Consider the following 14524-nt stretch of genomic DNA (forward strand, 5'->3'; position numbering starts at 1 on the left):
CTTTGTGAGACCAGTTCAGATATGCGTTATCACGAATTTATAAATCAGGTGTGTTTGGACCTGGTGAAGGCTCTGCCGAACCCCTGAGACCGACTCACCGAACCCCTAGGGTTCGATAGAACCCAGGTTAAGAACCACTGCCTTAATCATTGAGTTTCAAAAGGCTTCATAAGCGCACAGTTGACATATTAACAACATGCCTTGATCTTAACCCAACAAAAGGTTAAAGCCCCTATCCAATGGAGGACCGAAACTGCCAAGATTTGAAAAAAAAAAAAAGTATAAGTGAAAATAAAAACATAGATAAAAAAAATATATAATACCCTGATAGCGTGTTGTATACTGTCAAAAGTCTTTTTTTGGGGGGGGGAAACCGTGTTTTGGCATCTGAACGGGTCCTTTGTTACGTTAATTTAGGTCAGGCATGCTGTTGGGCAGCCAAAGGGGTCCGTTTACCATCCATCACCGAGAATTCTCTACACACATCGAATTCTGTTGACATTTTATTGAAAGAGAAGCAATACACAGATGGCAATATCAGGTGGATTGAGCATGTCATTTTGATGCTATGTGAATTGGATAGAAGAGAGAATAAAGTAAATAAAATGAACTTGTTCTACTATTGTGTTCGGTCACGCTCTTTGACCTGCGAGTGACTGTGTGGATGAGATGCTTCCATGAACTTCCCCCTTTCCAAATCAAGAGCAATCCGAGCTGTTTTGTAACATTGTAATAAAGCAGCCATAAAAATCAAACGGTTGTTGGTGTTTAGAGAGAAAATGACTACATGTTTCAAAAGTACGAGTGGTATCGGTGCTTGATATTGATGACGTTGACTAAAGAACTGAGTACTGGTATCGGTCTGACAATCATCATCAAAACAATTTACTCAAATAATGGCTTTTCTAATTACTGAAAAATACCGTAGATAGGGTTGACTGGAATTTAAAAAATTCAACACATACCTCCTCGTACAAACCCATTGGTTGCAATTGCAGAAGTGGAGAGTCCAGTGATTGTTGTCACTACAGTGGCCATGGCAACAATTAAACAAGATAGAGCTGCAAAGGACAAAGTGTTATCTTTAGATTTGCTTCATCAAAGCTGCCCCAAAACCAAGAGATCTGTGTGAGAATTAAAATGTGGTTATTGAGACAAGCTACTTAGTTAAAGCCTGCCACGTGTCACTGAGCAGGTCACTACGCTACAACAGTTACTAAGCTTATGTCGCTTCAACTAATATGCAGTAGATCAGGGGTCACCAACACGGTGCCCCCAGGCACCAGGTCGCCCGTGAGGTCCGCATGAGTCGCCCACAGGTCTGTTCTAAAATGAGCTCAAATAGCGGCACTTGTCAGTGAGCTGCATCTATTTATTTTACAGTCAAACCTCAGTTTTTGAACGTCCTGGTTCTCGAACAAATCTGAATTCGAATAAAAAATTCAAGATATTTTTGCTTCGGTTGTCGAACAAAATTCGGAGGTCGAACCTCGCGAGATGAGCCGGGAGGACCCTAGAAAACCCGGATGCCGACTGACTCCATTGTTTTTGTATCCTCGTTACTTTGAGGATTATATTAACCCCTAATCATGTCTCCAAAGAAAGCAAGTGGGAGCAGTAAAGCCATCCTAAAACACAAAGACGCTCTTAAAGCAATGCGACAGTGAGTGCCCGGTGCTCTGCGGTTACGTGATCGGACCAAATTAAACTCCCTGCGCACTGAGGTCCACTTAAATTAGTACATAAAAGTACATCAAGACTTTAAAAATATTTTCTAAATTTTAGCAACGGCTCTGTCAAGTACATTAGGACTTTAAAAATATTTTCTAAATTTTAGCGACGGCTCTGTCACAATAATGCAATCAGCGTGGTGCAGTTGCGCGGTCGGCGACGCGCTACTGTTGCGCGTTCGGCGGTGTGCTGCAGTTGCGCAATCGGACAAAATTAAGATCCCTGCGCACTTAGGTCTACTTAAATTTTGGAAAGTACATCAGGACTTTAAAAATATTTTCTAAATTTCAGCGACGGCTCTGTTACAATAATGCGACTAGCGTGGTGCAGTTGCGCGGTGGGCGACGCGCTTTGGTTGCGTGTTCAGCGGTGCGCTGCAGTTGCGCGATTGGACAAATATGAGCAAATGCAAAAATGCTTAAAAAAGACTGGGTTTTTTGTCTAGAAACAGATTAAAAAAATGTTCATTACCGTAATTTTCGGACCATAAGTCGCAGTCTTTTTCCTAGTTTGGGTGGGGGGGGCGACTTATTCTCAGGAGCGACTTATGGTTTTTTTTCACAAATTTTTACTTGATCATTAATACATCACTTACTTACAAGTATAGTTGACCACTTCACATGTTATTTGTAGTATACCGTAATTTTCAGACTATAAGTCGCGTTTTTCTTCATAGTTTGGGTGGGGGGTCGACTTACAATAAAGAGCGACTTATATGTGTTTTTTGTTCATAAACTTTCAAAAAGAAAAAAGAAAGTGAAACCGCGATAAACGAACCGCAATGTAGCAAGGGATTACTGTAGTAATTTGAATTTCAAGTGACGTCAGCAGCGCGACGACGCGGCGTGGCGCGGCGGTTGTTTACATAAAGGACAAAGATTGACTCGACGGAGCTCTCTTTCACTTCCGTGGATTGAAGTTGAGGGCCGGCGCTCGGCCGGGTGGCTGTCCGGGGACGGTGGATGGGGCTCGGTCATGGCTTTTACGCGGCGGTTGTTTACATAAAGGACAAAGATTGACTCGACGGAGCTGCTGCTGACGCGACGTCGCGCTGCTGACGTCACTTGAAATTCAAATTACAGTAATCCCTTGCTACATTGCGGTTAGGGTTATGGCTTTTACGGACGCCCGGTCTATTCAATGGAGCTCTCTTCCACTTCCGTGGCTGGAAGTCCACGCCACGACACGCCTGGAAGTTTGTTTTGTTAAATAAAGAGCCGTTTACTAGGGGTGTAACGATACATCGATACACATCGATTAATCGATATAATGCTCTACGATTTATTGCCATCGATGCTAAACGTAAACATCGATTTATATCGCCGTGTTTGACCTCGGACATTAGACGCGACTTTATTTTGAAATCCAGTTCTTTGTTGCTTGCTTCCTCTTTCCGGGAGCAGTGCGCGCCGCGGCGTTGTTGTGTTGTGAGCAGAGCAGGCACGTGAAAGGGGAGTCGACAACTAGTACGCGGCTCCTGGGCTGATGCTATGGCTAGTGTCCAAAAAGATGAGGAAATTTGCTCCCCTTTAGGCTTCAAGTCATTCGTTTGGAAGCACTTTGTTTTCCAAAGAAAAGATGGCTCAACGGACAAGACACGTGCAGTTTGTAAATCCTGCCATGCGGTGATCAAATATTCAGGGAGCACAAATCTCGCCGCACATTTAAAGAAAAAACACGACATCAAAGTTCAGTGTTAAAATAAGCACTTCGTATACTACAATACTCTTGTAATTTCCTAAATAAAGAGTTTGCAGTACCTTGTTGATTTTGCGTATGAATAGTTATAAATCAGGTTATTGTTCTATATTTTTTATTAAAAAAAAATAAAAAAATCGATCGTAGAGCACTATATCGCGATATATCGTGAATGAATCGCAGCAGGCTTTAAGATATCGGCAAATATCGTATCGTAGTTCTTTGTATCGATATTATATCGTATCGTGACAAAACCCGCGATTTACACCCCTACCGTTTACCAAACCCACGTCTTTCCTTATATAGTAGATCTGTGGAATAACGACGAGGCTGACGTCAGGGCGCACGCGCGGCGTTGTTCAGAGACAAAGGACGAGGAATTTGATCGATGGATTTAATGATTTAGAGTGCACAGATGGTTTGATAACATTATTGCTTATATAATAGTTATTTGATATATAATTTATATATCGTTATATGGGCCTGTGGAATATTTTGAAGTGCAAGAGCCGTCAGCGGCGTGCACGCATTGTTGACAAAGGACGATTGATGGATTTAATGAATTGGAGTGACACAGATGGTTTTATTAACGTGTTATTTGTGTAACAACTGAATGTTACGTCAGGCCCGTTCTCAGCTCCTCGTTTGTGTTCGTCACGTTAGCATACCGTATCGTTTAGCCTGTTGTTGCTCGTTCATGACTGTTTTTGGTGTTGGATTTTGTCGAATAAATTGCCCCCCAAAATGCGACTTATACTCCGGAGCGACTTATATGTTTTTTTTCACTTTTTCGGGCATTTTATGGCTGATGCGATTTATACTCCGGAGCGACTTATAGTCCGAAAATTACGGTAGTTGATCACTTTGATATCTTTATCTTGAACATATTCAAAACATGAAAAATAGAGAGAAAAAAATCAAATAAATTAATTAACACTTTAAAGCGCCATATCCTCTGGACATGTCCTCTGTCACCAGGATGACATAAAGGACGAGAAATTTGATCGATGGATTTAATGATTTGGAGTGACACAAATGGTTTGATAATAATGTTGTTTATGTGATAGTTGTTTATAATATAGTTTATATATCGTTGTATGGGCCTGTGGAATAATTTGAACTGCGGCGCGGCACACGGCATTGTTGGTTGACAAAGGACGATCGATAAAAGACGAGAAATTTGATCGATGGATTTAATGATTTGGAGTGACACAAATGGTTTGATAATATTGTTATTTATGTAATAGTTTTTTTTTTTAAATAACTGAATGTTACATCAGGCCCGTTCTCAGCTCCTTGTTTGTGTTTGTCACGTTAGCATACCGTATCGTTTGTGTCTATATCACGTTAGCGTACCTGTGTTTAGCCTGTTGTTGCTCGTTCATGTCTGTTCTTGGTGTTGGACTTTGGCGAATAAATTGCCCCCCAAAATGCGACTTATACTCCGGAGCGACTTATATGTTTTTTTTTCTTTTTTGGGCATTTTATGGCTGGTGCGACTTATACTCCGGAGCGACTTATAGTCCGAAAATTACGGTATTTGTAATGGGAAAAATAGATTCGGAATTCGACCGCTTCGCTTCTCGAACCGCCTTCTGGAACGGATTGTGGTCAAAAAACAAGGTTTGACTCTACTTTTGCTATTCTTGTTAAAATCAGACATGTGAACTGGAAATGACAATAACACATAGTGAAAGCCAAATTGAGCAAATTGGCTATTTCAGAAGTGTGTGTCAGACTGGTAGCCCTTTGCCTTAATCAGTACCCAGGAAGTAGCTCTTGGTTTAAGAAAGGTTGGTGACCCCTGCAGTAGATGATTCTTAAAATTCAAACTTGTATAGCTAGCTGTAGTATATATACAGGTACTCTTGAGAAAGTTTGACCATCTTGTTCTGGAGGAGGCATGGGCCAATATTCGATATTGACGGTACAATAACCGCGACCAAAAATATTGTAGGAACACAATAAAATGACTGCTTTAAAAGCACATATCCTACATGTCACAGGTTTTGCTGCTTTAATACAGAATCAACTTGTTTCCAGGTTTGACGTGAGTAATTCCTTCATAGGTCGAGACCCAACTAACTGCATTCAAAGTTTCTTAGAAGAAGCATTTGTATCTGTACATGTGTCACTTGGATACCAACATGTTGGGAACTAGCCCCTTCTAACACAGAGATGAAGTGCTAGCACTGCATTTTATTTTTCCAAGTACGGAACGACAAAATGATAGTATCGAGTCATTTTTGCCAGCTAAATATCACAGTATAGTGCAGCTACTTGGTGCAACACTAAGCTTAGTCATCTGAGAGAGCCTCAGAGTAGCTGCCGTTGCTCCTTGCTGTTGCTCAAAAAGAGCCAGATGAAAAGGCTCAGACATCTGATTGGATGCCTCCTCCTGGATGTTTTCTGAACGACTCCTGGGCTTTGCTGAAGTGTTCCGGCCCTGGCATACCCCACAGGAACGAGGCCCTAAATAATAGCTAGGAGACGCTGATGCGACGGTTTTTCAGCTCATCTGGAAACACCTCGCCCGAAGTACTAAATGGCTGGGGAAGCCCAGACTTCCCTGCTTAGACTGCTGTTGGCACAACCTGACCCCTGTGGTTGACCATCATAAAAGAAGCTAAGATATCACCTCAAAATGAAATTAACCCATTCGTTCCATGTCAATGTGATCTCACCAATTCCAGCCTGACCCACAATCCAGGACATACGAATGAAGAGCATCACACCCCATATGTTCAACATACAGCGGACCTGGGGGAAAAAAAAGGGACAAATCATTTAAAAGCATCAAAAAAGGCACTCCTTCAAAGTGAAAAAATCATATGGCAGGCTTGTCCATTTTGCTTAAATTCAATTTCTGCAACTCAAAATTATTTTCAATATCTTGTGTGGACCCCACGAGTTTGTATGCGTGCTTGACAATGTCGCGGCATGGTACAAGGATTTCATCTTGATACCTAATGGCAGTCAGACTGCCGTTCTCTAGCCTGTAGAGGTCTGTTCGTCCCTCCATGGAAATGCCTACCCAGACCATTACTGACCCACCACCGAACCGGTCATGCTAAATGATGTTGCAGGCAGCATAGCGCTCTCCTTGGCTTCTCCAGACCCTTTCACGTCTATCACAGGTGCTCAGGGTAAACCTCATCTGTGAAAAGCACAGGACTTGCCAATCCTGGTGTTCTATGGCAAATGCCAATCGAGCTCCACGGTGCTGAGCAATGAGCACCAGGATGTCATGCCCTGAGGCCACCCTTGTGAAGTCTGTTTCTGACTGTTCGGGCAGAGACATTCACACCAGTAGCCTGCTGGAGGTCATTCTGTAGGGCTCGGGCAGTGCTCTACCTGTTCCTCCTTGCACAAAGCAGCAGATATCGGTCCTGCTGATGGAATGAGGACCGTCTACGGCCCTGTCCAGCTCTCCTAGAGTAACTGCCTGTCTCCTGGAATCTCCTCCATGCTCTGGAGATTGTACTGGGAGACACATAAAATCTTCTGCGCAACTTCAGGAGGGTTAAGAAATCGCCTCATGCTCCTAGTCGTGATAATGACTCTAGCTAAAGCCAACACTTGTGGAAAAACTGTTAAAAAAGATCAAGAGGGAGGAACTTGAGATGGCCTCCACCTGCAAAACCAGTCCTGTTTTGGGGACCACCTCGTTGAAGACTCCAAATTGTCCCTAGGTGTGAGTGCGAGTGCAAATGGTTGTTTGTCTCTGTGTGCCCTGCGATTGGCTGGCAACCGGTTCAGGGTGTCCCCCGCCTACTGCCCGATGACAGCTGGGATAGGCTCCGGCACACCCGCGATTCAGTAAATGGATGGATGGATATATACGTATATACTATATATATATATGTATATATTTTTTTTTTAAAGAACATATAATGCTATTTTGTTTCATTTCAGTCAAATGGGAGCCGTTATTGTCCACACACTGTCGAAGGCGTTCACGAAAGTTGTCCATAACTCGGATCATTTCATGGGGAATAGCAGCAATTTTTTTCGCTTTCGTTTCAATGCTGATCCACTGGCTCTGAAGATAGTAACCCATAACAAGATTGTTTTTCGAGCAGGTACGGGATCATGTCTACAAAGTCTGAAGCGCAAACGGAATGCTCTTTGTGTTGCAGTTACAGATTCGTTCTTGATAAACGTTTCAACAATGAAAGCGCGATGCTCACCGGTCCAATTCATGTTAGCAACTGAAACAAAAGCTAGGGATGCACCGAAAATTCGGCCACCGAAAATTTTCAGCCGAAAATGACCCAAAAGTGCATTTTCGGTTTTTGGCCGAAAGACCTAAATCACCGAAACAACACGGCCGAAACTTGTGATGACGTGAGCAAACGGCGCAGCCAGCACGCGGGAAAACGGGATAAGAGCCAGCATGTCTGCGGTGTGGACTGATTTCACTATCTCAGAGAAAGACCCACGGATAGCGATTTGCAAAACATGCAATGCTGAAATTTCAAGAGGGGGTGCATCAGCAAAAAGTTTCTCCACGTCGGGTTTAATTCATCACCTGAAATCCAAACATCCCGATCGCCATTCTGAATATGAGAAGAAGGCGACACAGAAAAGGAAACTGACACCGAGCACACCCACTCCGTCTGTGGCGGACGTTTTTGAAAAGGCAAGAAAGTTCTCCAGTGATTCTGCCAAGGCAAAGGGCATAACACACAAAATTATGGAATTCATTGCCTTAGATGATCAGCCGTTCTCTATCGTAGAAGATGTGGGATTTCGTAGGCTGATAGATCACATTGAGCCCCGTTATGCTATGCCAAGCAGACGACATTTCTCAGACGTGTGTTTACCTGAGCTGTTTAATATCGTTATTATTTAATGTACACATGAGTGGGGTCAAGTTAAACATTTTATTTTTATTTAATTTTATTTTTTAATTTTAATTTATATTGTGCATTGTTGTAATGTCAGTGCTAAATAGATATTTTCATACTTTTGTAACTGGTTTATTGCAATGCCTTGATTTTAGTGAGGTTAGTACACATGTAGCCATAAAGCTCAGTGGCCCCAGTGGTTAGAGTGCCCGCCCTGAGACTGGAAGGTTGTGGGTTCAAACCCCGGCCGGGTCATACCAAAGACTGTAAAAATGGGACCCATTGCCTCCCTGCTTGGCACTCAGCATTAAGGGTTGGAATTGGGGGTTAGAAGGAGTGGAGCTCTTTACAAGCCCTAGGCTTCGTCTCCCTCCTTGCACAGTTATTGATATAATAATATGTGCTAAACAATAAACTAAACTAAACTAAACTAAATGCTGTGGTTCTAATAACTGACATAATCATTTCTTTCGGTGTTTCGGTTTTCGGCCTTGGTTTCCTCATTTTTGGTTTTCGGTTTCGGCCAAGAATTTTTATTTCGGTGCATCCCTAAACAAAACGAAATAACATTATTCGAAAACGAAACGGAAACGAAATGAAACAAAACGGCATTATATGTACTTTTCGAAAATAAAGAACTTTTTTGTTTCTTTAATTTATTTGCATTTTATTAAAGCTACAAACGTGTCAGATCATTTTGGCGGACACTTTACAAACAGCCACAGTTCTACTGTTCGAACTGACAGTTTGAGTCATGACAACATGTATAATGATGTCACAACATCGATTGTGCCAACTGTGAATAGTTGGAGTGTTAACTTAAAGGCATATTCTTCACTAAAATGTTTGTCATGCCTCTATAACAGGGCTCCAGATTACCTAATGGTGGCATTTCGTCACCTTTTTCCCCCTAAAATTGATACGTGTATCTTTTTTTCTTTGGCTTTTGACTGACTTTGTTCTTATTGTTCTTATTAATCTATACTAATTTGTGGTTCAATTGGTTGATTAAAATCCTCCCACTCCCCCTGCCTGATATGTATGAGATATGTAAAACAACAAACCAAAACTCCTTTAATCCAGCCAAATTTGACAACTCCTTTAGATTCAGCAGCTTCCTTTGCTGCAGCTTCCTCAGCTGGGGTCAGCTCATCACCATTGGCAAACCCATCTTCAAAAGGTTCCTGAAGAAGAAAAAAAAAAAGAAACTAAGAAAAAGTATGAGGGAGAGAAATTGAGAAAGAATTGTTCCTTTGAGTGAATAACATAAAATTGGGTCCCAGAGACAACTTCTGTGACCTCAAGATGAAACCTCTTTTATGGCCCTCCCCTTTATTCCCATTGCAGTCAAAGATCCAAAGGTATTCTTTGGAGCAAGACATTGTTCACTGTTGCCATGCAGGTTGATGGTTAAGATGGATGGAATAATTCTTTTATAAAATAATTTAAACGCGCGCGCGCACACACAAACACACACACACATCCAGACAGCGCACACACACACACACTGGGTGTCTGTGTGTGCGTGTGCGTACAGCATACATACAGTACATATTACATTAATACACTTGTGTGACTTAAGTGGGATGCCAGTTTTGCCAATTTTGGAAATGGGGAGTTTTATGTGGTTGCTGTATTTGGCTCATGATCACAGACCTTCCAGAGACGCAACTAACTGTACACATGCAATTAAAAAGTCTATTTTTACTTTCAAGACATTGTATATAAAGTTAATATTTAATAATAATAAATTTACCAATTTACTCATATTCTTTTATGATGCTAATTGTAACTCTGGAACAAGTTATTCCAAGTTATAGTAAATTTTGAAATAAAAGTAGGACAAGTATGTATATTATATCGATTAAGTGTATATATATATATATATATATATATATTAGGGGTGTAACGATTCATCGATACACATCGATTAATCAATATAATGCTTGACGATTTATTGGCATCGATGCTAAACGTAAACATCGATTTATATCGCCGTGTTTGACCTTGGACATTAGACGCGACTATTTTGAAATCCAGTTCATTGTTGCTTGCTTCCTCTTTCCGGGAGCAGTGCGCGCGTGTTGTGTTGTGAGCAGAGCAGGCACGTGAAATGGGAGTCGACAACCAGTACGCGGCTCCTGGGCTGGTGCTATGGCTAGTGTCAGAAAAGACGAGGAAATTTGCTCCCCTTTAAGTCACTTTGGATTCCAAAGAAAAGATGGCTCAACGGACAAGACACGTGCAGTTTGTAAATCCTGCCATGCGGTGATCAAATATTCAGGGACCACAAATCTCGCCGCACATTTAAAGACAAAACACGACATCAAAGTTCAGTGTTAAAATAAGCACTTTGTATACTACAATACTCTTGTAATTTCCCGAAATAAAGAGTTTGCAGTACCTTGTTGATTTTTCATATGAATTGTTATAAATCAGGATATTGTTCTATATTTTTTATTTAAAAAAAATAAATATCGATCGTAGAGCACTATATCGTGATGTATCGTGAATGAATCACAGCAGGCTTTAAGATATTGGCAAATATCGTATCGTGTTTCTTTGTATCGATATGATATCGTATCGTGACAAAACCCGCGATTTACACCCCTAATATATATATATACCGTATTTTTCGGACTAAAAGTCGCTCCGGAATATAGGTCGCATTAGCCATATAATGCACAATAACGTGAAAAAAAACATATCTACGTCGCTCCGGAGTATAAGTCGCATTTTGGGGGGAATTTATTCGACAAAATCCAACACGAAGAACAGACATGCACGAGCATCAACAGGCTAAACGATAGGTATGCTAACGTGACATAAACACAAACGAAGAGCTGAGAACGGGCCTGACGTAACATTCAGAGTTATTAAAAAAAAACTATTACATAAATAACATGTTTATAAAACCACCTGTGTCACTCCATTAGATCCATTGATCGTCCTTTGTCAACAATGGGTGCGCGCCGCTGACGGGCCCAATATTCCACAGGCCCATATAACAATATATAAATTATATATCAAATAACTATTATATAAGCAATAATATCAGAGGCGCAGCCAGGAATTTTTCCAGTAGGGGCGCACGCCCACAGGAAAGAAAATCGAACATCACCCACGCCGTTCGCTGATCGCTAAAACAACATCCGGGTCCGGGAGGCAAACGGTGAATGGATAACATCGCGCACATTGAATAGCGCAAGCACATTCGCGCAAGACCGAAAGAAAAAAACGGCACGAAAATGAAGAATCGAAAAAGCTCGATTTTTTTCACCCGGGGCGCAGGGAGTCCTAACTGGGGCGCCGCCCCGGCTCGCCCCGGCTTGGCTACGCCTCTGAATAATATTATCAAACCACCTGTGTCACTCTAAATCATTAAATCTATCGATCAAATTCCTCGTGCTTTGTCAACAACGCCGCGCGTGCGCCCTGACGTCAGCCTCGTCGTTATTCCACAGATCTAGTATATAACTACTATATTGTAGCGTTAACAAAGTACAAGGAAAGACGTGGGTTTGGTAAACGGCTCTTTATTTAACAAAACAAGAGTTAAACGAGCCAACAACTACTGAACTGTAATGATAAAAACATATACAAGTTGCTACATGAAATAAAATATATCAAATAACTATAACATAAATAGTTAACCGCCACACGGCCCCAAGCACCGGCGTGGACTTCCAGGCGTGTGGCGACGTGGACTTCCATCCCCGGAGGTGGCACTTCCAGCCACGGAGGTGGAAGAGAACTCCATAGAATAGGACCAGGCGTGCATAAAATCCATGTCCGAGCCCCATCCACCGTCCCCAGACAGCCACCGGCCCCCGACTTCCATCCACGGAGGTGAAAGAGAGCTCCGTAGAGTAGGACCGGGCGTGCGTAAAAGCCATGTCCGAGCCCCATCCACTGTCCCCAGACAGCCACCAGAGCGAGCGCCGGGCCCAGACTTCCATCCACAGAGGTTAAAGAGAGCTCCATAGAGTAGGACCGGTCGTGCGTAAAAGCCAAAATAGTTTTTCAAACCTTCTGTGTCACTCCAAATCATTAAATCCTTCAAACTCTTCGTCCTCTATGTCACTTACAAACAAAGCCGCTCATGATGCCGGTAGTACGTGGGGCCTTTCTCCTTTTTGTAAACAACCACCGCGCCGCGCTGCTGTCACTTGAAATTCAAATTACAGTAATCCCTTGCTACATCGCCGTTTCACTTTTTTTTTTTTAATTTTTGAAAAAAATCACATATAAGTCGCTCCTCAGTATAAGTCGACAGACAGAGTCACTTTGTAATTCAGGACTGCTCAAGAACAAAAATCTTATTGTCAGAACCCATACATGTCATTTAAGCCAAGTCAGTAGGCCTCTCATAGAGTTTCAGTGATAGAAACAATGAACAGGGTGGACAGTCACAGGAGATTTCGGTCATACAATCTGGAGATGAGATTGTGGACATTTGATAATTTCTCTTTGTCTCTGTGGGCTTAAGTAGCTTGCAATGAGTGAATGTTTACACAATCCGTTTATTTAAAAGAAGTAAAAAAAGTACAGATTTGACATTCCATCCTGTTTTATCGGTCCAATTTCTAATCACTGCACATTCACTCACTTCTTTTGTACACTTAGACATTGAATTACCGTATAGGCATACTTAAAAGCCTTTAATTTTCTCATAAAATGAAGGTATGCCTTCAATAATGTGCGCCTTTTGTGTGGACCGAATTTCAAAGTCTGTAAAGTTGGTTCGTGTGGTTTCTGTAAAATACAGACGTAATATGTAGACCCGATGAACCAATCAGAGGACATTACATTTTACGTAGATCGGGTCAAAAAAAACAATCAGAGCTGTACGTAATACGTAGAGTACATACCTCCGCCGCCATTGATAAATCAAAGTCAAAGTCTGCTTTATTGTCAACGTCTTCACATGCCGAGACACACAAAGAGATCGAAATAAATACTATCGTTTGTGCAAATTTGTAAAGTTGTTTTGTGTGGCGAAATCCACACAGAGATGTAATATACAGGCATAATATGTAGACCTGATGAACCAATCAGAGGACACTACGTTTTACGAAGATCGGGGCAAAAAAAACCAATCAAAGGACTACGTAACAGAGTAGGTACCTCCGCCGCCAGTGATAAATAAATACTAGAGATGCACCGATCCGATATCTGGATCGGATATCGGCCCCGATATCAACAAAATAGATGGATCGGGTATCGGAAAATGCCGCCGATCTGTGAGCCGATCCTTTCCTTAATCTATTGGGACGCGGGCTACGTCATACGTCAGCAGCACGTGTGCCGCGAGAGTTTTCTAAACAAACGCAAACATGGAGCGAACGAAATAGTCAGCTGTGTGGAGGTACTTTAAACTGAACACGCCAACTAGCTCGACGGCAGTTTGTAATGTCTGCAAAGCTAATGTTGCCAAGGGTGTTGGTAGTACTGCCAGTTATAGTACTACCAATTTAATTAAGCATCTCCAGAAACACCACACAACGGAGCACCAGGGGTTCCAGCAGTTGAGCAGATCAAAGGGAGCGGGAAGTGGACCTACACAGCAGTTAACGTTAGCAGATGCACTGCAAAGACGGGAAGAATTCCCAGGCAATAGCGCAAAAGCAATGAGAATTACTGAGAAAGTTGGAATTCATGGTTTTGGATGGGCAACCGATGAGTGTTGTTGAAAACGAGGGCTTCCGACGTTTACTTGAGCACCTGGAGCCATGGTACAATTTGCCATCGCGCAAGTGTTTTTCTGAGACCGCACTGTCAGAAATGTATGAGAAAATGTGAGAACACCTGTCACAAGAATTAAGAGATGTAGATACCATGAGCTTCACAACTATGTAGAGACATGTTTACATTGGTTGATTATTGTATTTGACAAAGTCACTTGTTTAATCTCTTGTCCCGATGCTATATTTTATTTTTAATTCCACTCTGCACTTTCAGTATATAGAAATAATTTTGAATGTTTTTTTTTTGTGTTCGACTAAGCAGAGCTTGTTTTCAGGGAGCACTTCTCATTGCTGCTTAAATGAGCATTTAAGGCAAAGAACTGTGTAGTCATGCCTGATGCCATTGCCTTTAGTCTTTTCTGTTCCACATGTAGAGGTATGTAGCTTGTTAAGTCAACCATAATATCGGATCGGTATCGGGTATCGACCGATACGCAAAGCCACGGCATCGGTATCGAAACTGAAAAAGTCGGATCGGTGCATCTCTAATAAATACTA

The 14524-nt window shown here is 41.9% G+C and overlaps 1 protein-coding gene across 3 annotated transcripts in view; it reads right to left on the reverse strand.

Moving 5' to 3' along the window:
- The window catches only part of slc12a2 (solute carrier family 12 member 2), a 133076-nt gene that overhangs the window by 80922 nt on the left and 37630 nt on the right, over positions 1 to 14524 (reverse strand). For all 3 annotated transcript variants that reach the window (XM_061293726.1, XM_061293725.1, XM_061293724.1), the window contains 3 exons: positions 9344 to 9463; positions 6114 to 6189; positions 966 to 1061 (listed from right to left, as the gene is read on the reverse strand). In XM_061293726.1, the coding sequence (XP_061149710.1) occupies positions 966 to 1061; positions 6114 to 6189; positions 9344 to 9463 (292 nt within the window). The remainder of the gene's footprint in view (positions 1 to 965; positions 1062 to 6113; positions 6190 to 9343; positions 9464 to 14524) is intronic.

The sequence above is a fragment of the Syngnathus typhle genome, linkage group LG12, assembly GCF_033458585.1.
Source record: "Syngnathus typhle isolate RoL2023-S1 ecotype Sweden linkage group LG12, RoL_Styp_1.0, whole genome shotgun sequence".
Classification (NCBI taxonomy): domain Eukaryota; kingdom Metazoa; phylum Chordata; class Actinopteri; order Syngnathiformes; family Syngnathidae; genus Syngnathus; species Syngnathus typhle.